General features: G+C 41.6%; 2 protein-coding genes across 2 annotated transcripts; both read left to right on the top strand.

Annotated features, from left to right (window-relative positions):
- The first annotated feature begins 3,819 nt into the window (after nucleotides 1–3,819).
- Nucleotides 3,820–8,818, top strand: LOC102702245 (TOM1-like protein 6). Its single transcript, XM_006646377.3, has 9 exons — nucleotides 3,820–4,043; nucleotides 4,602–4,680; nucleotides 4,872–4,970; nucleotides 5,898–6,011; nucleotides 6,658–6,806; nucleotides 6,915–6,996; nucleotides 7,115–7,200; nucleotides 7,361–7,591; nucleotides 7,667–8,818. The coding sequence occupies exons 1-9, from the start codon at nucleotides 3,895–3,897 to the stop codon at nucleotides 8,475–8,477; spliced, it is 1,800 nt and encodes a 599-aa protein (XP_006646440.3). The 5' UTR covers nucleotides 3,820–3,894; the 3' UTR covers nucleotides 8,478–8,818.
- Nucleotides 8,819–8,851: 33 nt separating this feature from the next.
- Nucleotides 8,852–12,992, top strand: LOC102701970 (G-type lectin S-receptor-like serine/threonine-protein kinase At1g34300). The gene is made up of 3 exons (XM_006646376.2): nucleotides 8,852–9,035; nucleotides 10,332–10,786; nucleotides 11,792–12,992. Exons 1-3 carry the CDS (start codon nucleotides 8,852–8,854, stop codon nucleotides 12,923–12,925), a joined length of 1,773 nt encoding a protein of 590 aa, XP_006646439.2. The 3' UTR covers nucleotides 12,926–12,992.
- The last annotated feature ends 2,102 nt before the right edge of the window (nucleotides 12,993–15,094 follow it).

The raw sequence follows: 15,094 nt of genomic DNA, 5'->3' as shown, positions 1-15,094 counted from the left end.
CAGAGAGCTCGCCGCCGCCATGTTGTGCCTCTGTCGGCCCAGCACCGTGGGTGCGTCTCCCTCCGCTGCGATCATTGTACTCCTTGTTGCGCGGCCGCGGAGATCGTGTGCGATCCCTCCGAGACCGGGTGTTGCCATTGAAGAAGCCTCGAGCCAGGTCTCGGCCCCGGTCGCCTTGGCGGTCGTCGCCGTCATCATCATGGTGATCCCGCTTCCACCATCCTGAGCCCACCAAAGTCTGGGTGGTCGTCTTCATAGGTCCGGTGCCGACGTGGGCGATCCCCTTGTTGCCCACCGCGACCTCGTCTTCCTTTGTAAGTTGCTGCATCTTCATGGCCGCCGTCGCGACCGTCATCGCGGTGGTCGCATTTTGGTGAAGAAAATTTTGACGATGGTTCGAATCTGTAAGGAGTGGCACATATTGGATATCTGTAAAATCATAATAGCATGATTTCAATTTCGTGAATTGCAATAACATAATTCAAAAGGGACAAATTTATAATCAATCTCATATATAAAGTAAAAGGAAAAGCACATTACACATTCGCTCTCACCACAATAATCAGAACAAAAAATAGAATCCGATCGAAAATACAGTTTTAGAATTAGAAATAAAGAAATATTCTAAAAGAGTCCATGTGTACATACAATTCAGAAAATATTAAAACAAATTTAAAATTTAAAAAATTATATATATATAGTAATAGAAAAATGAGTTACCATGTTCGTTCTCACAAGCTAGAGAATCCCGCATTAATTGAAGAAATAAAGAATCCAAACCACAATTTTGGAATTAAAAATAAAGAAGTACAAAAACAATTCAAGTGTGAATATATTATACAAAACTCCAGAATTCAGATTAAAAAGAATAAATAATTAATATTAAGTGAAGAGTCCATGTATAAGTGCAATATGGAAATATCCAAAATTCTGGTTAAAAATAAGTAAAATTAAGAGAAAGAATCAACGTATAAATACAATTTAGAAATACATAAAAGTTTAATTAAAAATGAATATTATGCAGAAAATAGTTTATGTACAAGTATAATATAATAACACAAGTATAAATAGAAAACAAGAATTAAAAAATTTGTAAATTGAAATGTGGTTCAACATAGAAATACAATAAAAAAATGAAAGTCGAATTGAATATTAAAGAATTATCAATGTAAAGATAAGAATATATAGATACAGTTATAACTATGTTAACCAGGTTCAAAACACACGATTATCGCGATAATTGCACGTATTGCCATGATACAGTACCGGTTTTTGACAATACGGCTCCGCAAATATCCCGTTAATTCAAAAAAATTTAAAAAAAAATAGTAGAAAAATCCAAAAAAATCGTGGTGATATATAGTTATGTTTATCCTAAACTCCTTGGTGAAGATTTTTTAAAAAAAACAAGACATGAATCAATTAGAAAAAGATCAAAAAGTGAGAAAAAATAAATATCACACTGTTCCTGAGGCCCAATATGGCCTAATGCAGAGTAATTCAAAATCATCGCAATAATCATAGTAAACTGCGTGATTATCGTGATTAAAACAATGAATATCGTTATATTCAAAACCGCACGACAATCACATCAAACCACACAATCGTGATCGAAGCCGTTATGATCGCCATATTCAAAATCGCCATAATAATTGTACCATACCGCATGATAATCATGTCAAACCGTGAGTTTGACGTTTAAAGCCGTGACTATTTTTTTAAAAAAATTGAGTTTTGAACCACACAGTTCTCCGCGCAGGACTGGTTTTGGTCTCCTCGGTGGTAAATGGGACGCTGATGCTAACGTTACAATGTATACGGGCCATACCGCTAGTTAACCAAGAAAAGAAAGAACATGTGTCATCAGCGGGAATAATGCATGTTGGAGCTCTGCCCGGTGCAGTCTGCTTATGGCAACTCAGGCCTTGTTTAGTTAAAAAAAATTTCTAAAAACATCACATCGAATTTTTGGACACCTAAATAAAGCATTAAACATAGATGAATCAAAAAACTAATTACACAGTTATGGAAGAAATTTTGAGACGAATCTTTTGAGCCTAATTAGTCCATGATTAGTCATAAGTGATACAATAACCAACATATACTAAGGACGGATTAATTAGGCTCAAAAGATTTGTCTTGCGGTTTCTCGGCTAGCCGTAAAATTCGTTTTTTCATTCGTTTCCGAAAATCCCTTCCGACATCCAGTCAAACGTTTCTTTACCAAAAAAATTTGGCAACTAAACACCACCTCATTCATTGGTTTGGATTTCAATTGTACGTTTGAAATGCTACAGGATACCGGATATACAATCCGCGAGAGTACAGGTACACTGTAGGTCTGTAGTTAAGTGCACAAGGACATGGTCTTTGACTCATTCTCAATCTGTCTCGGCTTATTCCATCGGTGCTCTATCAGCGTCCAAACATCTGTTCGAGGAACCTGATTTGCACTATGGCTACGTTATTAACTTCTGCATAGAGTAGCAAAGTACCTATACCTTACAACGATATATTAAATATTTTATAGATTTTTTGAGATAGGTAAACTTATACTTTGGAGATAAAATAAGATATTAATAACATATATAGAAAAACTATTTTTAACATTAAAGATTATAGAGTAGTTGATGAAGAAAAGATAGGTGGTAGGGTGCCAGATTCATTGCCATCACCATTATTTTTTTTAAAGTAGTATAGAAACTTTTATAAAAAATATACCGATGAATAGTCTGTAAACATATGCATAAGAGATAAGAAAAAATACGAGAGTAATCGGGTAGAAGAACACATTCTACCCATTCATAAAGTCGTGGCGATAAACTATATATAGATCGTTCAGTGGAAATTTGGAAGTGGCCATCTTTTTAAGCTGGCGTTGTCAAAGAGTGGTTAGACGCAGCAACAACTGTAGCTTATGTAACGTTCATGGTGAGCTGTACCAAATCCCAAACAAGTTGCTCCTGATGGAAATCTCTAATCCAACCACCCCTAATATGTACTTGTGCACCTTTGAAATTATAAGGCGAATAGCATTTCGACCTACTTCGTCATAGCGAGTTTCTGAGCCGTACCTAATTTTCTTAATTTTAAAATTAATTTAGGTTTTCCCTCACTTTTATGACCTTGACTAAAGCCGCAAAAACATAAATATCCTTTGGCTTGCATTTTTTTTTAGGAAAAGTGGAGGATTCAAACTTTTATGAGATTCGGCACTATTCGTTCATTTAGAATGTGAATGAATTTGAAAGGTTTTTCTATTTTGGCATTTTCAGTAATGATGGGACGAGTAACCGAAACAACCTACCCTTTCAAAAAGTAATAATGGAAAACACGAGTCGGGGCATAAGGGTAATGAAATTTGTTTTGGCCACTAATTTCTTAGGAAAGACACATAAATTTAAACATCCACTAAGACAAATACACGTAGGATTCAAAATTCAAATCCTACAATAAATATATATATATATTTGCAATGGACACTTAAGCAAACCTAAAATAGCAGCGTGACGCTTGCAGCTCATCTTTTGCTCTAAAATGTACACGCCATAGTCAAAATATAAATTAGAAAAAATGAAAGAAAACCAAAAGAAAGCCAATAAACGAAGGAAAACTCCTGGAATCGTTGACCAAAACGTAATACGGAGCACTTATTAATATCTTTCTCAATCCTGGCCCGTGAGGCCGTGACATGGCACGTCATGCCTGGGACCACCCGTCGCGAGTTGTCGCGACTCGCGACGGAGGCAAATTGTTAATCAACACGCCTGCTTCCGCGGCGCTAAACGGACAGCCCGGATTAAACCCACCATTCGCTAATACTGCAGCGGCCTAGCAATAGTGTAGTTTAGTGTTCGTCTCCTCGGGGGAGCCGAAACCCTAGGGCCTCCGGCGATGCACCCGGCGGGGGCGGGGGCGGCGGTGGCGCCGCCGGCGGTCGCGCGGGCGGCGGCGCGGGTGGAGAAGGCGACCAGCCACCTGCTCATGGGGCCCGACTGGGCCGTCAACCTCGAAATCTGCGACATCATCAACGCCGACGTCTGGTGATCGCACTGTCTCAGCTCCGCCGCGTCTTAGCTCGCTCTCTTTTTAACAACCGTGTGTGCTGTTCCGGTTCCTGCGTGTGGGATTGGGTGTTTAGTGGAAAATTTCGGTCTTTGATTAGGCTCTGGTGGTGGCTAACTTGCCGAAATTGTTGGTTGCCTCACGTTTTGGGCAAAATCTGGTCCATTTTGCCGTGCGGATAAGACGGCGTAATTGCAGTACGCGTATTTGGAGCAGAACCAAGATGTTCGCAGGCCCCTGGCTTACGATTCGAGGCTTTTTAGGATGCAGTTTTAACTTAGAACCTTTAGCATGAGCATGGATTGTGCCCTCTCCGAACTCCCAAGCTATTGCTGGGAGCCCCTTCATTAATTAACTCCCCTTGCAAAGGGGAAGGCTTTGACTCTCATATGAAGAAATTAATTAGAGTTTGGGGCCATAGAATTGGTCGAAATTATGGTTCTGCATATATAATATCATACTGCAATAAACTAACTTGTTTTTTCTACTCCAAGTAATTATCTCATCATTCTAATATATTTAAGAATCCTTGTTAGGCAAACAAAGGATGTGGTGAAGGCAGTGAAAAAGCGACTGCAGAACAAGGACCCAAAAGTTCAGTTCTATGCGTTGACGGTATGTTATTTTGCTATAACACTGGTAATGATGGATGTAGTATTTTCTTTGTTGCATCGATTTTTATCTTTGAACAGAATACAATTTTATTTCACAAAAACAATATACCTAGAAAGTTCCCTGCATACTTTCTTACCCAATGATCTGAAGTTATTGTTTATCTTATCCATTTAGTTTGAAATTTGGTGCAGCTCTTGGAGACAATGATGAAGAATTGTGGTGAATATGTTCAATTTGAAGTCGCTGAGCAACATGTTCTGCAAGAAATGGTTAAAATCATCCAGAAGAAGGTCTCTTTACTCCCCACCAGACTATTAGTTACTTGATATTCCGAATTCCTAATTTTATGTACTTGATGATTTTTCTCAGTAGGTTGTTTTCATCCAAAGAATTCTTGGTGGCATTGCATAATTTAAGATGGCGTTTAGTGTTTTGTGTAACACTAATCCCCTGTTTTTTTGGCTGGTTTTACTTTGTTTTGTGATAATTAGCAAGCAAACTAATCTTCTATTGTGATTGGATGGTTCTTCTTTCGAGAGTTATTAACCAAAACAGGATATTCCTAAATGATCAGACCCATTTTCTCCGCGGGTGGAAGAGGGAGCCCTTTCATTAAAGGCTGATTGATTATTTGTAGTAGAGTACTAGGGTAACTAGCCAGCAGAGGTACATGATGTCATCAACCTATCATTAATATCATGGTGACTTGTTCAATGCCATTCTTACAGTTTGATATCATGTGGATACCACTTACCTGAACCCACATTTACCTTTACCGAATTAAACCTTGTATTCGATGAGTCCTGTGCACTAAGAAAAAAACATGAGCTACGAACCAATTTATTCACATATACTCATTTTCTGGTTACCAGTAAGGTGCCCGTGCTTTGCAACGGGATATTCGATTATGAATTATGATATTCTATTGACTGTTTTATGGCCCATTGGGAATGTGCCCAGCGTTGTGATGTTGATTAGAAAAGAACGTTTTTTTTTTTCTGGTTTTCTTGGGGATGGGGACACTTTCTCTCTTCTCTCTCTCGGCATCTAAGCTTATTGTTTACACACGTTCTAGTATTTATCTCTTGGAATATCAATTGGCAGTTGGTATTCACATATTTTTCCATTCACGTCAATGAGGATTGAGGCAATAATTGGACATGTCTAAGATTATGAGTGTTTTCTCTTTTATGATTCTTTTATATTTTTTCTTTCAGAATGATATGCTAGTAAGGGATAAAATATTATTACTTTTGGACTCCTGGCAAGAAGCATTTGGTGGACCTGGAAGTAAATACCCACAATATCACTTTGCATATCTTGAAGTAAAGGTATTTAACTAATTCCATATTTGCTCCTGAAGAAGGCTATATATCTTAGAGTGAATTTCATAAAACTACATAACCTTTCACCAAACTATCAGAAAACTACATATTTAAGCTGTTGTATTACAAAACTACAGATTTAGCACCAAATGTATCATAAAACTACATATTTTATATCGAGTATCATAAAACTATATATTTAGTAGCAATATTATCCCAGAACTACAGGTTTAGTGTTAATTCTATCAGAAAACTACAATGTTTATAGCTCCAACACAATGGCAGTTATAGGGATTTAAACTCTAGAACATGTAGTTTTGGTATAATTTCAGTACTAAATATATAGTTTTGTGATATTTAGTTTTCAATCTGTAGTTTTGTGATAAGTTTAGCACTAAATCTGTAGCTTTGTTATACATCACCTTAAATCTGTAGTTTTGTGATAATTTGATCAAAGTATATGTAGTTTTGTGAAATTCTCTATGCCTTGTTTCATTATCAGTATCTGTGAGCAGTCATTATTTTGAAAGGCATGTGATTGTGTGTTCAATATGCATGGATGACGTGTTTATGTTGAATCATTCTTTTCTTTTCTTTGAAAACATTCCCTTTTATATCTAACCATATTTGCAACTTGTCGGTTTTGATTCAGAGGATAGGTGCAGTGTTCCCAAGACGTCCTATAGATGCACCACCGATATTTACACCTCCCGCGACACATAATTCTCAAAACTATGGTTCACCGAGATATGAGGCAAGAAGTCTAAATGAGAGAATGTCTTCCGATGTCGAGACACTGAGGTTGTGCTATTCTTTCTTGGTCTATTGGACTGAATGACTTGGTCAACGATCACCCAGCTAATTCATTTTATGCTTTTAACCTTTTTGTGGCTCCTTTTCCTATTACAGTTTGGGTGACATGAATAAAATTCGAAATGTGACAGAACTACTATGTGATATGGTGCATGCTTTGAATCCAGCTGATCACAAGGTAGTAAGAAAGTTCCTGCCTGAAAACTGTTTAACTTTTTTTATATGGACTTACTGTTAGTAGATTTGGTCTAGTTCACTACTTCATCCTAATGAACAACCTCCTATTTTTAACGCAGGCTGTCCAAGATGAAATTATCATGGATCTGGTGAGCCAATGTCGCTCAAACCAACAAAAGCTCATGCAGTTTGTCAGTTCAACAGGGTAATGCTATTAATATTTGTTGCCCCTTGAATTTTGTGATGTAGTGGTATTTCGGGATTCCCCTTTGTTTCTCTTCATACTATTACATTTCATAGGCCGAGCAAAGAAGCTTGCACAAAATGTGATATGTGGTATCTGAGACCATTCATTTGTTGTTTAGGAATGAACAGTTACTGAAGCAAGCACTGGAGATAAATGATCGGCTGCAAAGTATTCTTTCAAGATATGACACCATGGCCTCTGGCACTCATTTAGCAGTTGAAGCACCTCTGACGGAAAATGTTGAGGCTCCTAATGAGGATCCAGCAGAAAAGCCATCTGCACCTCCCGTAGAACATAATGACACTCTTGAGGATGATGATGATGATGAATTCACTCGACTAGCACAAAGGTATTTATAAGTAGCCTTTAACGTGTGGCTATGTGATCCTGCATAGTTAACTTATACTTCATTGTGCATCTGCAGGAAAAATAAGTCTGTGATGACCAGTGATGATACATTATCTAGCACTGGAGACCTTGCCCTTGTACCCATTGATATGGCAAATTCAGAATCTTCATCTTCTGTTGCAAGCAATGCTTTAGTTCCTGTTGACCCAGCTCTTGTCAGTAGCATTCCTCAAGCAAAAGAGCAGGATATGATCGACCTTTTAAGCCTCACCTTGTGCAGTCCTACAGATGAAGCTTCAACAGATTCTTCAACACAGGGTCCTAATGGACCTCAGCAACCTGCAGTTATTGACGGGCAGCCAAACCCTTCTGCTGTGCCACAGTATCCTTCAAACCACCAGCCGCATCCAACAAATCAGGAATATATTCCACAGAACAGAAACTATATTGCACCTTGGGCACAAACTGGAGAATATTATCCAGCACCACCATGGGCTGCACCTCCAAGTGTCAATACTAATCCTTTCCAGTCAGCTACTTACCAACAACCACCCTCACCTGTTGGCTCTGTTTCATCAACAGCCACCTATTCAGCTCCTTCAGCATCACATACTCCCACTTCAACAGCATATGTACCACCTTCAGCCTCATTGCCGATGCAATGGGGTTCTGCAAGTAATGGACTAACTGCAACACAAGCTCAAATGAATGGGCATCAACAGCCGTCAGGTTCTTCAGTGGCAGCAAACAAACCTTATTACATACCTGATAATTTATTTAGCGATTTGATTGACTTGAAGGGTCTCAGTGGCGGAAATAAGATGGGTGGACCCTCTAGCATGGGTAATGCAAATGGTGGTCAACCTATGATTGGTGGAAAGAAGTAGGTTCCTTTAAATGGTTGGTGGTGCCGTGGTGAACGTTAGGTTCGTTTTCTGAATTCTCATCACTCGGTTTGGTGTACATTTCATGTATATCTCCCTCATCTCATTTACATGTTTGGTTACATTGGTTAATTTCATGGCTGGCTGCTGACTGTTCAATTAAGTAGAGATGGTATACCATTATTGCTGTACATAAATGATGAGTTGCGCATTGCCTTTTTTCACACTTCGAGACTCATATCTGAATGTTTTGCATCTCATTATCTACTACATGAAATCCTGTTCGTGCACTGTTATTCTCCAGGATGTTTTATGGTTCTGTTGATCTCAGGGAAAGTTCTTTTGTGTAGCAAGTTAGTAACTTCGCTGCGGTAGTAATGCCCAGGATTTGGTTTGGTTCTGGTTTTGGTTTTGCTCTTTGTGCATTTGTACGCTCCCCTCAGGTGGAGACCGGAGAAAAAGTGAACCAAGGCATCCCAGCAGGCCGTGATACAACCTCAGCGGCTCTGCCTGAGCTGATCAACCAGCTCCGCCCATGCAGACTTGCCGAGGCCCAGCATGGTATGGGGGCCATGATGAACTCTGGAACCAAGCACCAAACCCAAGTTAATGAACTATGGGCCATGTAAAGTTGTCTGACTCACTGATATTGGAATAATTAATTTTTTGCCACTCTTAGAAATGGTGCTAACATATTTGTCACTGGATCCATATGTCACAGACCATATGTTATAGATAGCGGATGGTAATATGTTATGTGTCATTTCTAAGAGTGGCAAGAAGTAAAATGCCCCGGCTGCATCGAATTGAATCGTGATAATTTGTTCACAGATAAGATTTTTTTTTCATGGAAACACGTAGAAGTATTATATAACCCAATCTACTGGGTCCTGACTAATTGATCAACCAAAACTGCATATATGTTTCTAATGACATGGAACAAGCGTAATACTACTTATGAACTGCTTAAGATAAAATACATTCTCATACAGTTGTTAGTCATACTGTCTTCTACCTCCGTTCTCAAGTAGATGTACAAGGGAACACGCTTTAAACTACCTCCGTTCTTCTCAAGTAGATTTACAAGGGAAAACGCATAAAACTTGGGACAGTTTGATATATGCATAGGCGACACATTTGTAATATGGTTGGCGCACATTTGAGCTGTTTGGCCCTTCTTCGTGATCATCGGTACGCGTCACGTTTCTTTCTCGTCGTCGCGCGTGGCGCGTAAAGCGACGAACTACAAATCTGAATTGTCGCTACCGCTTCAATTAGTCCACTCCATGCACTTTAATGACCAAATCCCTGCAAGCATAAATGCTGATGAGGAGGATATACGCACTTTAAATGTACTAGCATCCTTGACAGTTCAATCTTGATTACAAACAGAAAAATCATACTTCCACGTCAAAAGGGGTCAACTTATAGATTTTATCACGCACTTTTATCTGAGGGCAGCGCTGCCATTGCTACCCGTCTCTTTTTTTCACGTAAGAAATTCTTCTTTGTTTGTGTGTGTGTGATACACACTTTTTTTTAAAAAGAAATTGAATTTCCATCAAGCTTTAGAAATTACAGAGGATCATGTAAATATAACTCACGCTTTTATAGTTTTATATCTTTGTTTGATTTCAGGCTCTGTTTGACTGTTTATAGCCAGCAAGCACTGCACTTGACTGTCACGGCTTTGTAACCATTTATAAACGCTAATCCTGCCAAAACAATTAATGCTAACAGTTAAATCATATGCCACTCCCCACCGAGTCCTCGCCCTTAAATACAGAGCAAATCTGCGAGAAAAAATTCAACCATTTTCTTACTTCCTTCTCCAACTCAACCAAAAAAAAAAATCAGAGAATTTTCCAACGACCGCGACGGCCGTGGCCATGGGCCCCCGGTGCACCTGGCCCGTGCTGCTCCCGGTCGCTCTCCTCCTCCACGCCGCCCTCGCGTCGTCCGATTTCCCTCTCGGCGCCAACTTCACCGCGCCCCTGGTCTACCAGCAGCCTGGTCTCGCCGTGACGACGACGGGCACGGTGCTCAGCGCGTCGCCGCAGCGGCCTGGCGGCGCCGCCGTCACCGCCGCCATCAGGGTCGTGGCCGGCACGGGGGGCTTGGAAGGCTTGTCCATGTGCTCCCTCGTTGTCCTCCTGGGCGACGTCACGGCCTGGGCCTCGGACCACAACGGCGTGACGTTCCTGACGCGGGGCCCCTGCCGGCTCGAGCTCACGGTGGACGGCGATCTGCGGCTCACGGACGGCGCCGGGATCGTCGGGTGGTCGTCTTCCACGGCAGGGCGACGCGCAAAGGTGATCTTGTGGATCTATCTATTGTGTTCTTTCACCATTTTTGTCTGCTTGATTAACTCTTGAGATCTTACTCTAGCTGTGAGGAAGTAAATAGGATTTATTACAAGCTCTAATAGTATTGCAAGCTAGATATGCGATGCTATATTGCTATGCCCAGCGAGCGAAAAATCAAGGTATAGTCATACATCGTCGTTGAAGATGGAACCTGGCTATATATGATTCGGTTGATACGATCGATGGGGTTGTCTGTCCGGGAATTTGATGGTTTTTCATCCCCGCTCTCCCAAAAATTGAGATAGGGGATTTGGCAACCATGTGCCTATGAAACGTAGAAGTAGGATGCATGCCAAATCCTGATATATATGCAACTAAGTGCAAAATCCTTTATTTTTCCGATAACTACCTGCTAGATCTGAGATCTCATATATAAACCGTCAAATTAGTCTAGAGATGAAGGTTCATTTCTAGACAGACATGGTGAACATCATTATTCTTTTACGGAAAAGATAGTTCATTTTAAGGCGCAAAGCCAGATCCGAAGTAGAAATATGGGTGTTTTGAAAAAATGCGAGAAAGACGCAAAGCTATAACTTCATCAGATGTCAACGTCAATAACCTAACCATAAATGACATGATCATAAAGAACAACATATAAGTATGGACGACAATAATAAATAAAGCGACATAGTAAAGCTACATTTATTATGTTGTCTTTTATGTAAATAAAATTTCTTAGATATAATACATGGCAATAAAATACGACTCCTTATTAAAAGCAAAGTGGGTCTAGATCTCCTATGGTTTTACGGTTTTTCAGCTTCCCGCTCTTCAGTCAACTACTAATAGCCCCTCAAATTTACTACTTTATAGCATCAATTCCTCTTGTGGAAGTTCATTCTTAGTACTTCGATCTAGAGGTTCCGAATTACTTTTTCTATTATTTTGCTAATAACTTACGAGTTGAGAGATATTCACATTTCCCCTTTGTTTTCGGCACATCTACAGGTTCTGCACCTGACCCAGACCGGCAACCTCGTTCTCCTGGACGCCAAGAACCAGTCGGTGTGGCAAAGCTTCGACGAGCCAACGGACAAGCTGCTCCGTGGCCAGCAGATTCGGCTGCCCTCCTCCCTCACCGCGCCGGTGACAACGATCCCCTCGGCGTTCTACTCCTTGGAGCTCGGAGACCACACGGTCACCGCCAATCTCCACGTTGCGCATCGCAGGTACACCTACTGGGAGCTCACTGATCCTAGCCCTATCCGGAGCATGGAGTTTGCGGAGATGGACGTGCTGGGGCTGAAGCTGCTGGACGGGCAACGGCGACCGGTCGCACACGTCTCGCCGGCGATCAAGGCGCCGGTCAGCTTCCTGGCGCTTGGAGACGAAGGCAATCTCGGCATGTACTCCTATGATGGCCAGGACAAGAAGTTCAGGCCATCGTACAAGGCGCTCGGGTTCTGCCAGCTGCCCCTCGCCTGCGGCCTCCTCGGTGTCTGCTCCGCCGCCGGCAAATGCAACAGCTTCTCCACCTACGGTGTCCAGCCGGTGCAGCTGCAGATGCACGACCGCAGCAGTCATATCTGCAACGCATCGGCCGTCGCAGACCAGCTCGACATGGCGGTGATGAGAGGCATCGTCACGGTACTCAGGCCGGCCTCGCCGCCGACGACCAACGTGACGATGGAGCAGTGCGCGGACTCCTGCCTGCGAAACTGCTCCTGCGCCGCCGCGCTCCACGTGGCGGCCGACAGCGGTAGCGGCCGCGGCCACCTCGCCACCCACCACGGCGAGTGCTCTCACTACGAGCTGACGGCGGGGGCCCGGGAGGTGATCGGCGGCGGCCACCGGCACAGCTACCTGGTGAAGGTCCCAAGAACAAGAGCCTGCGGGCACGAAGACGATGACAGCGCAATCAACCGCGGGCTCACCAAGATCCTGATCTTCTTCGGGACGCTCGATGCGATCGGCATGTGCATATTTATATGGCTGTGTGCGTACTACTGCATCTATCTCCATGACATCCCGGTCCTCGAGGACAAGGACGAGGATGACGACGAAGGGGAAGCAGGACGCCGCCGAGGAGGCGTGTCGCAAAATCCTCCTGCCAACAGTCAACCTGTTATAGAACTGAACTGATAAATGAAAGAATAAAAACGAGCGGATGCTAGAGAAATTGCAATACTGTGGATTTTCTATATTTGCAGTTCCCCCCCTTTTTTTCCAGCATGATGAATCAGTGCCTCTCAATTAGACATACACAGTGTTTTACTTCATACTCATGGTAGGCAACGGACTATATATTATCACGGACAAACTTCCTAAACCTCTAAAAGCTATGTTTTTTCTTATAAAAAATATTATCGGTATTTCATAGAGAACTTTGCTCAATCAACTTTTCAAGAACATGATGTTTAGTTTATTCGTTCGTGCTCTCAAATGATTAGCATAAAATTAGGGGGTGTTTGCCAAACAGAACTATTTGCAAACAAAAAAATAATTTGTGGCAAAAACTTTGTACGGTATTCTTTGTGATCTAAAAAACAAGAGTGAAAAATAAAGTTTGGTGAAAAAACCCTTAAAATCAACTTCAAATTTAAGATTGAAAATTTAAATTTTGACTTATAAGCAGAAGCGAAAAGATAGACGTTAGTATAATATACTATTTGTAGTTCATAAGCGGATCTCCATCAATAGCCTCTAATTTAAAACTCACTCTTTCTAATCTATTTTAATGCACATGGGGAGTGGAACATACATCCTTACAAGTGAAGATAAACCAATGTTTGGAATTTTTGAACTATTGGGACTTAGAATATGAAGTATCTTGGATTTGTTTTTTCATAAAAATCTCCTACTTTTAGGACTATGATTCATTTTCCAAGTCTATGTGATACTCTTAGAGCATCTTCACGAGAATACTAACAATTTACTCTCTAAATTATGTATTGGGTCCATCTAAAAAATTGGGCACAAAAATTACACTCTTCTCCAAAATAAACCCAAAAATAAATAACTTGTATTAGGAACACATATATCTGTCGCAAATCAAGGATTAGATAGAGCTAATTTTAGACATACATAAGTATTGGGAATAGACTTAGAAGCCTGTTGGAGATATGTTTTCTAGCATAATTCACAAAATTCAGTTTTAGAGATGAATTTTAGACACTCTTGATTATGCTCTTAGCCTCTTAAGTTTGGGTTGGGGTGGGGGGGGGGCTGTAGAGACCCTGGTTGACCTGGTCCTAAAAACTATGAGGGATTTGGGAGCTTTACTCGAATTGCTGTACAAAATTCAAAATGCACACTTAGGATGTGTTTGGTTCGTGGACGAGGTGGGATGGGTTGGTTCTATTCCTGGATTATAGGATGGGTTGATTTCATTTTTCTGTTTGATTGAAAGGATATGTTAGACCCTGTTTTCTGTTTGGTTGGAGGAATAAGATGGAATGGGGTGAACCTGTGACATGTTTGATTCGAGGGGCGAAGGTAGGATGGCTAGATGTGAACCATCTAAACCTTCTGTTAAGTGCTAATCATATTTTAGAAATCTTCTCTTAACTGCTAATCATGTTTCAAAAACTAGAAACTACGGATAAAGAAGTATAATACAAAAGTATCAGGAACAATGATCAGTCTGTTACAAATTATGTTCTCACTCAAATACTACATGAAAAGAGCTGAAAAATTCTGAAGCTTCTATCAGAGTTGCAGTTCTGAATACATGAGGGCCAAACATGAAAAATTCAGCACGCTGCATGACTTGTATCATTATCTTATAAACTCACTATTAGTGTAAACGAGGATGAATGAAGCCCGGCTACGCAGGCAAGAATGGATGAGGCGCCGGCCTGAGCTACTCGCGAGCGAGGAGGGAGGCCCCCGCTGCTTGCGTCGTTGTCGTGCCAGGCTTGTGCCACTCGCGCCGTCGCCATGCTAGGCAATCGCAGAGGGGGAGAGAGAGAGAGAGAGGAGGGAGGAAGGGATGGAGGGGCGGAGGCGGGGGATTAGCCAGATCCAGGAGCCGTCACCGCAACCGCCGCACGGAGTCGCCGCCGCCGCCGCCGAACGGAGTCGCCACATGCACGCTGATTTGGATTTGAGCTAAATGTGATGGCTTAACTTGCGCAGGCTGAGGTGGGACGGCGCGGTCCGGCCGATTTTGGCGGACCAACTTGTCCCGAATCTAACCAGAATATTTCTAGGTGGGTTCATCCCATTCCATTTGGCTCTCTAACCAAACACATGCAAGAATGAGTTGGTTGTGTTCCATTCCATTCCAACCTTCAAACCAAACACACTCTT

The sequence above is a fragment of the Oryza brachyantha genome, chromosome 1 (genome assembly GCF_000231095.2).
Source record: "Oryza brachyantha chromosome 1, ObraRS2, whole genome shotgun sequence".
NCBI lineage: Eukaryota > Viridiplantae > Streptophyta > Magnoliopsida > Poales > Poaceae > Oryza > Oryza brachyantha.
The sequence above is the reverse complement of the archived record's forward strand: the minus strand, read 5'-3'. Positions and strand labels throughout refer to the sequence as shown.

What these genes read in the sequence shown, in the direction of transcription:
- LOC102702245 (XM_006646377.3), top strand. Translation starts at nt 3,895, where the DNA reads ATGCACCCGGCGGGGGCGGGGGCGGCGGTGGCGCCGCCGGCGGTCGCG. An exon ending in TTCAGTTCTATGCGTTGACG is followed by an intron (nt 4,681 to 4,871) that starts GTATGTTATTTT and finishes AATTTGGTGCAG; the next exon opens with CTCTTGGAGACAATGATGAA. An exon ending in TTCACTCGACTAGCACAAAG is followed by an intron (nt 7,592 to 7,666) that starts GTATTTATAAGT and finishes GTGCATCTGCAG; the next exon opens with GAAAAATAAGTCTGTGATGA.
- LOC102701970 (XM_006646376.2), top strand. Translation starts at nt 8,852, where the DNA reads ATGCCCAGGATTTGGTTTGGTTCTGGTTTTGGTTTTGCTCTTTGTGCA. An exon ending in ACTTGCCGAGGCCCAGCATG is followed by an intron (nt 9,036 to 10,331) that starts GTATGGGGGCCA and finishes AAAAAAAATCAG; the next exon opens with AGAATTTTCCAACGACCGCG. An exon ending in CGGCAGGGCGACGCGCAAAG is followed by an intron (nt 10,787 to 11,791) that starts GTGATCTTGTGG and finishes GCACATCTACAG; the next exon opens with GTTCTGCACCTGACCCAGAC.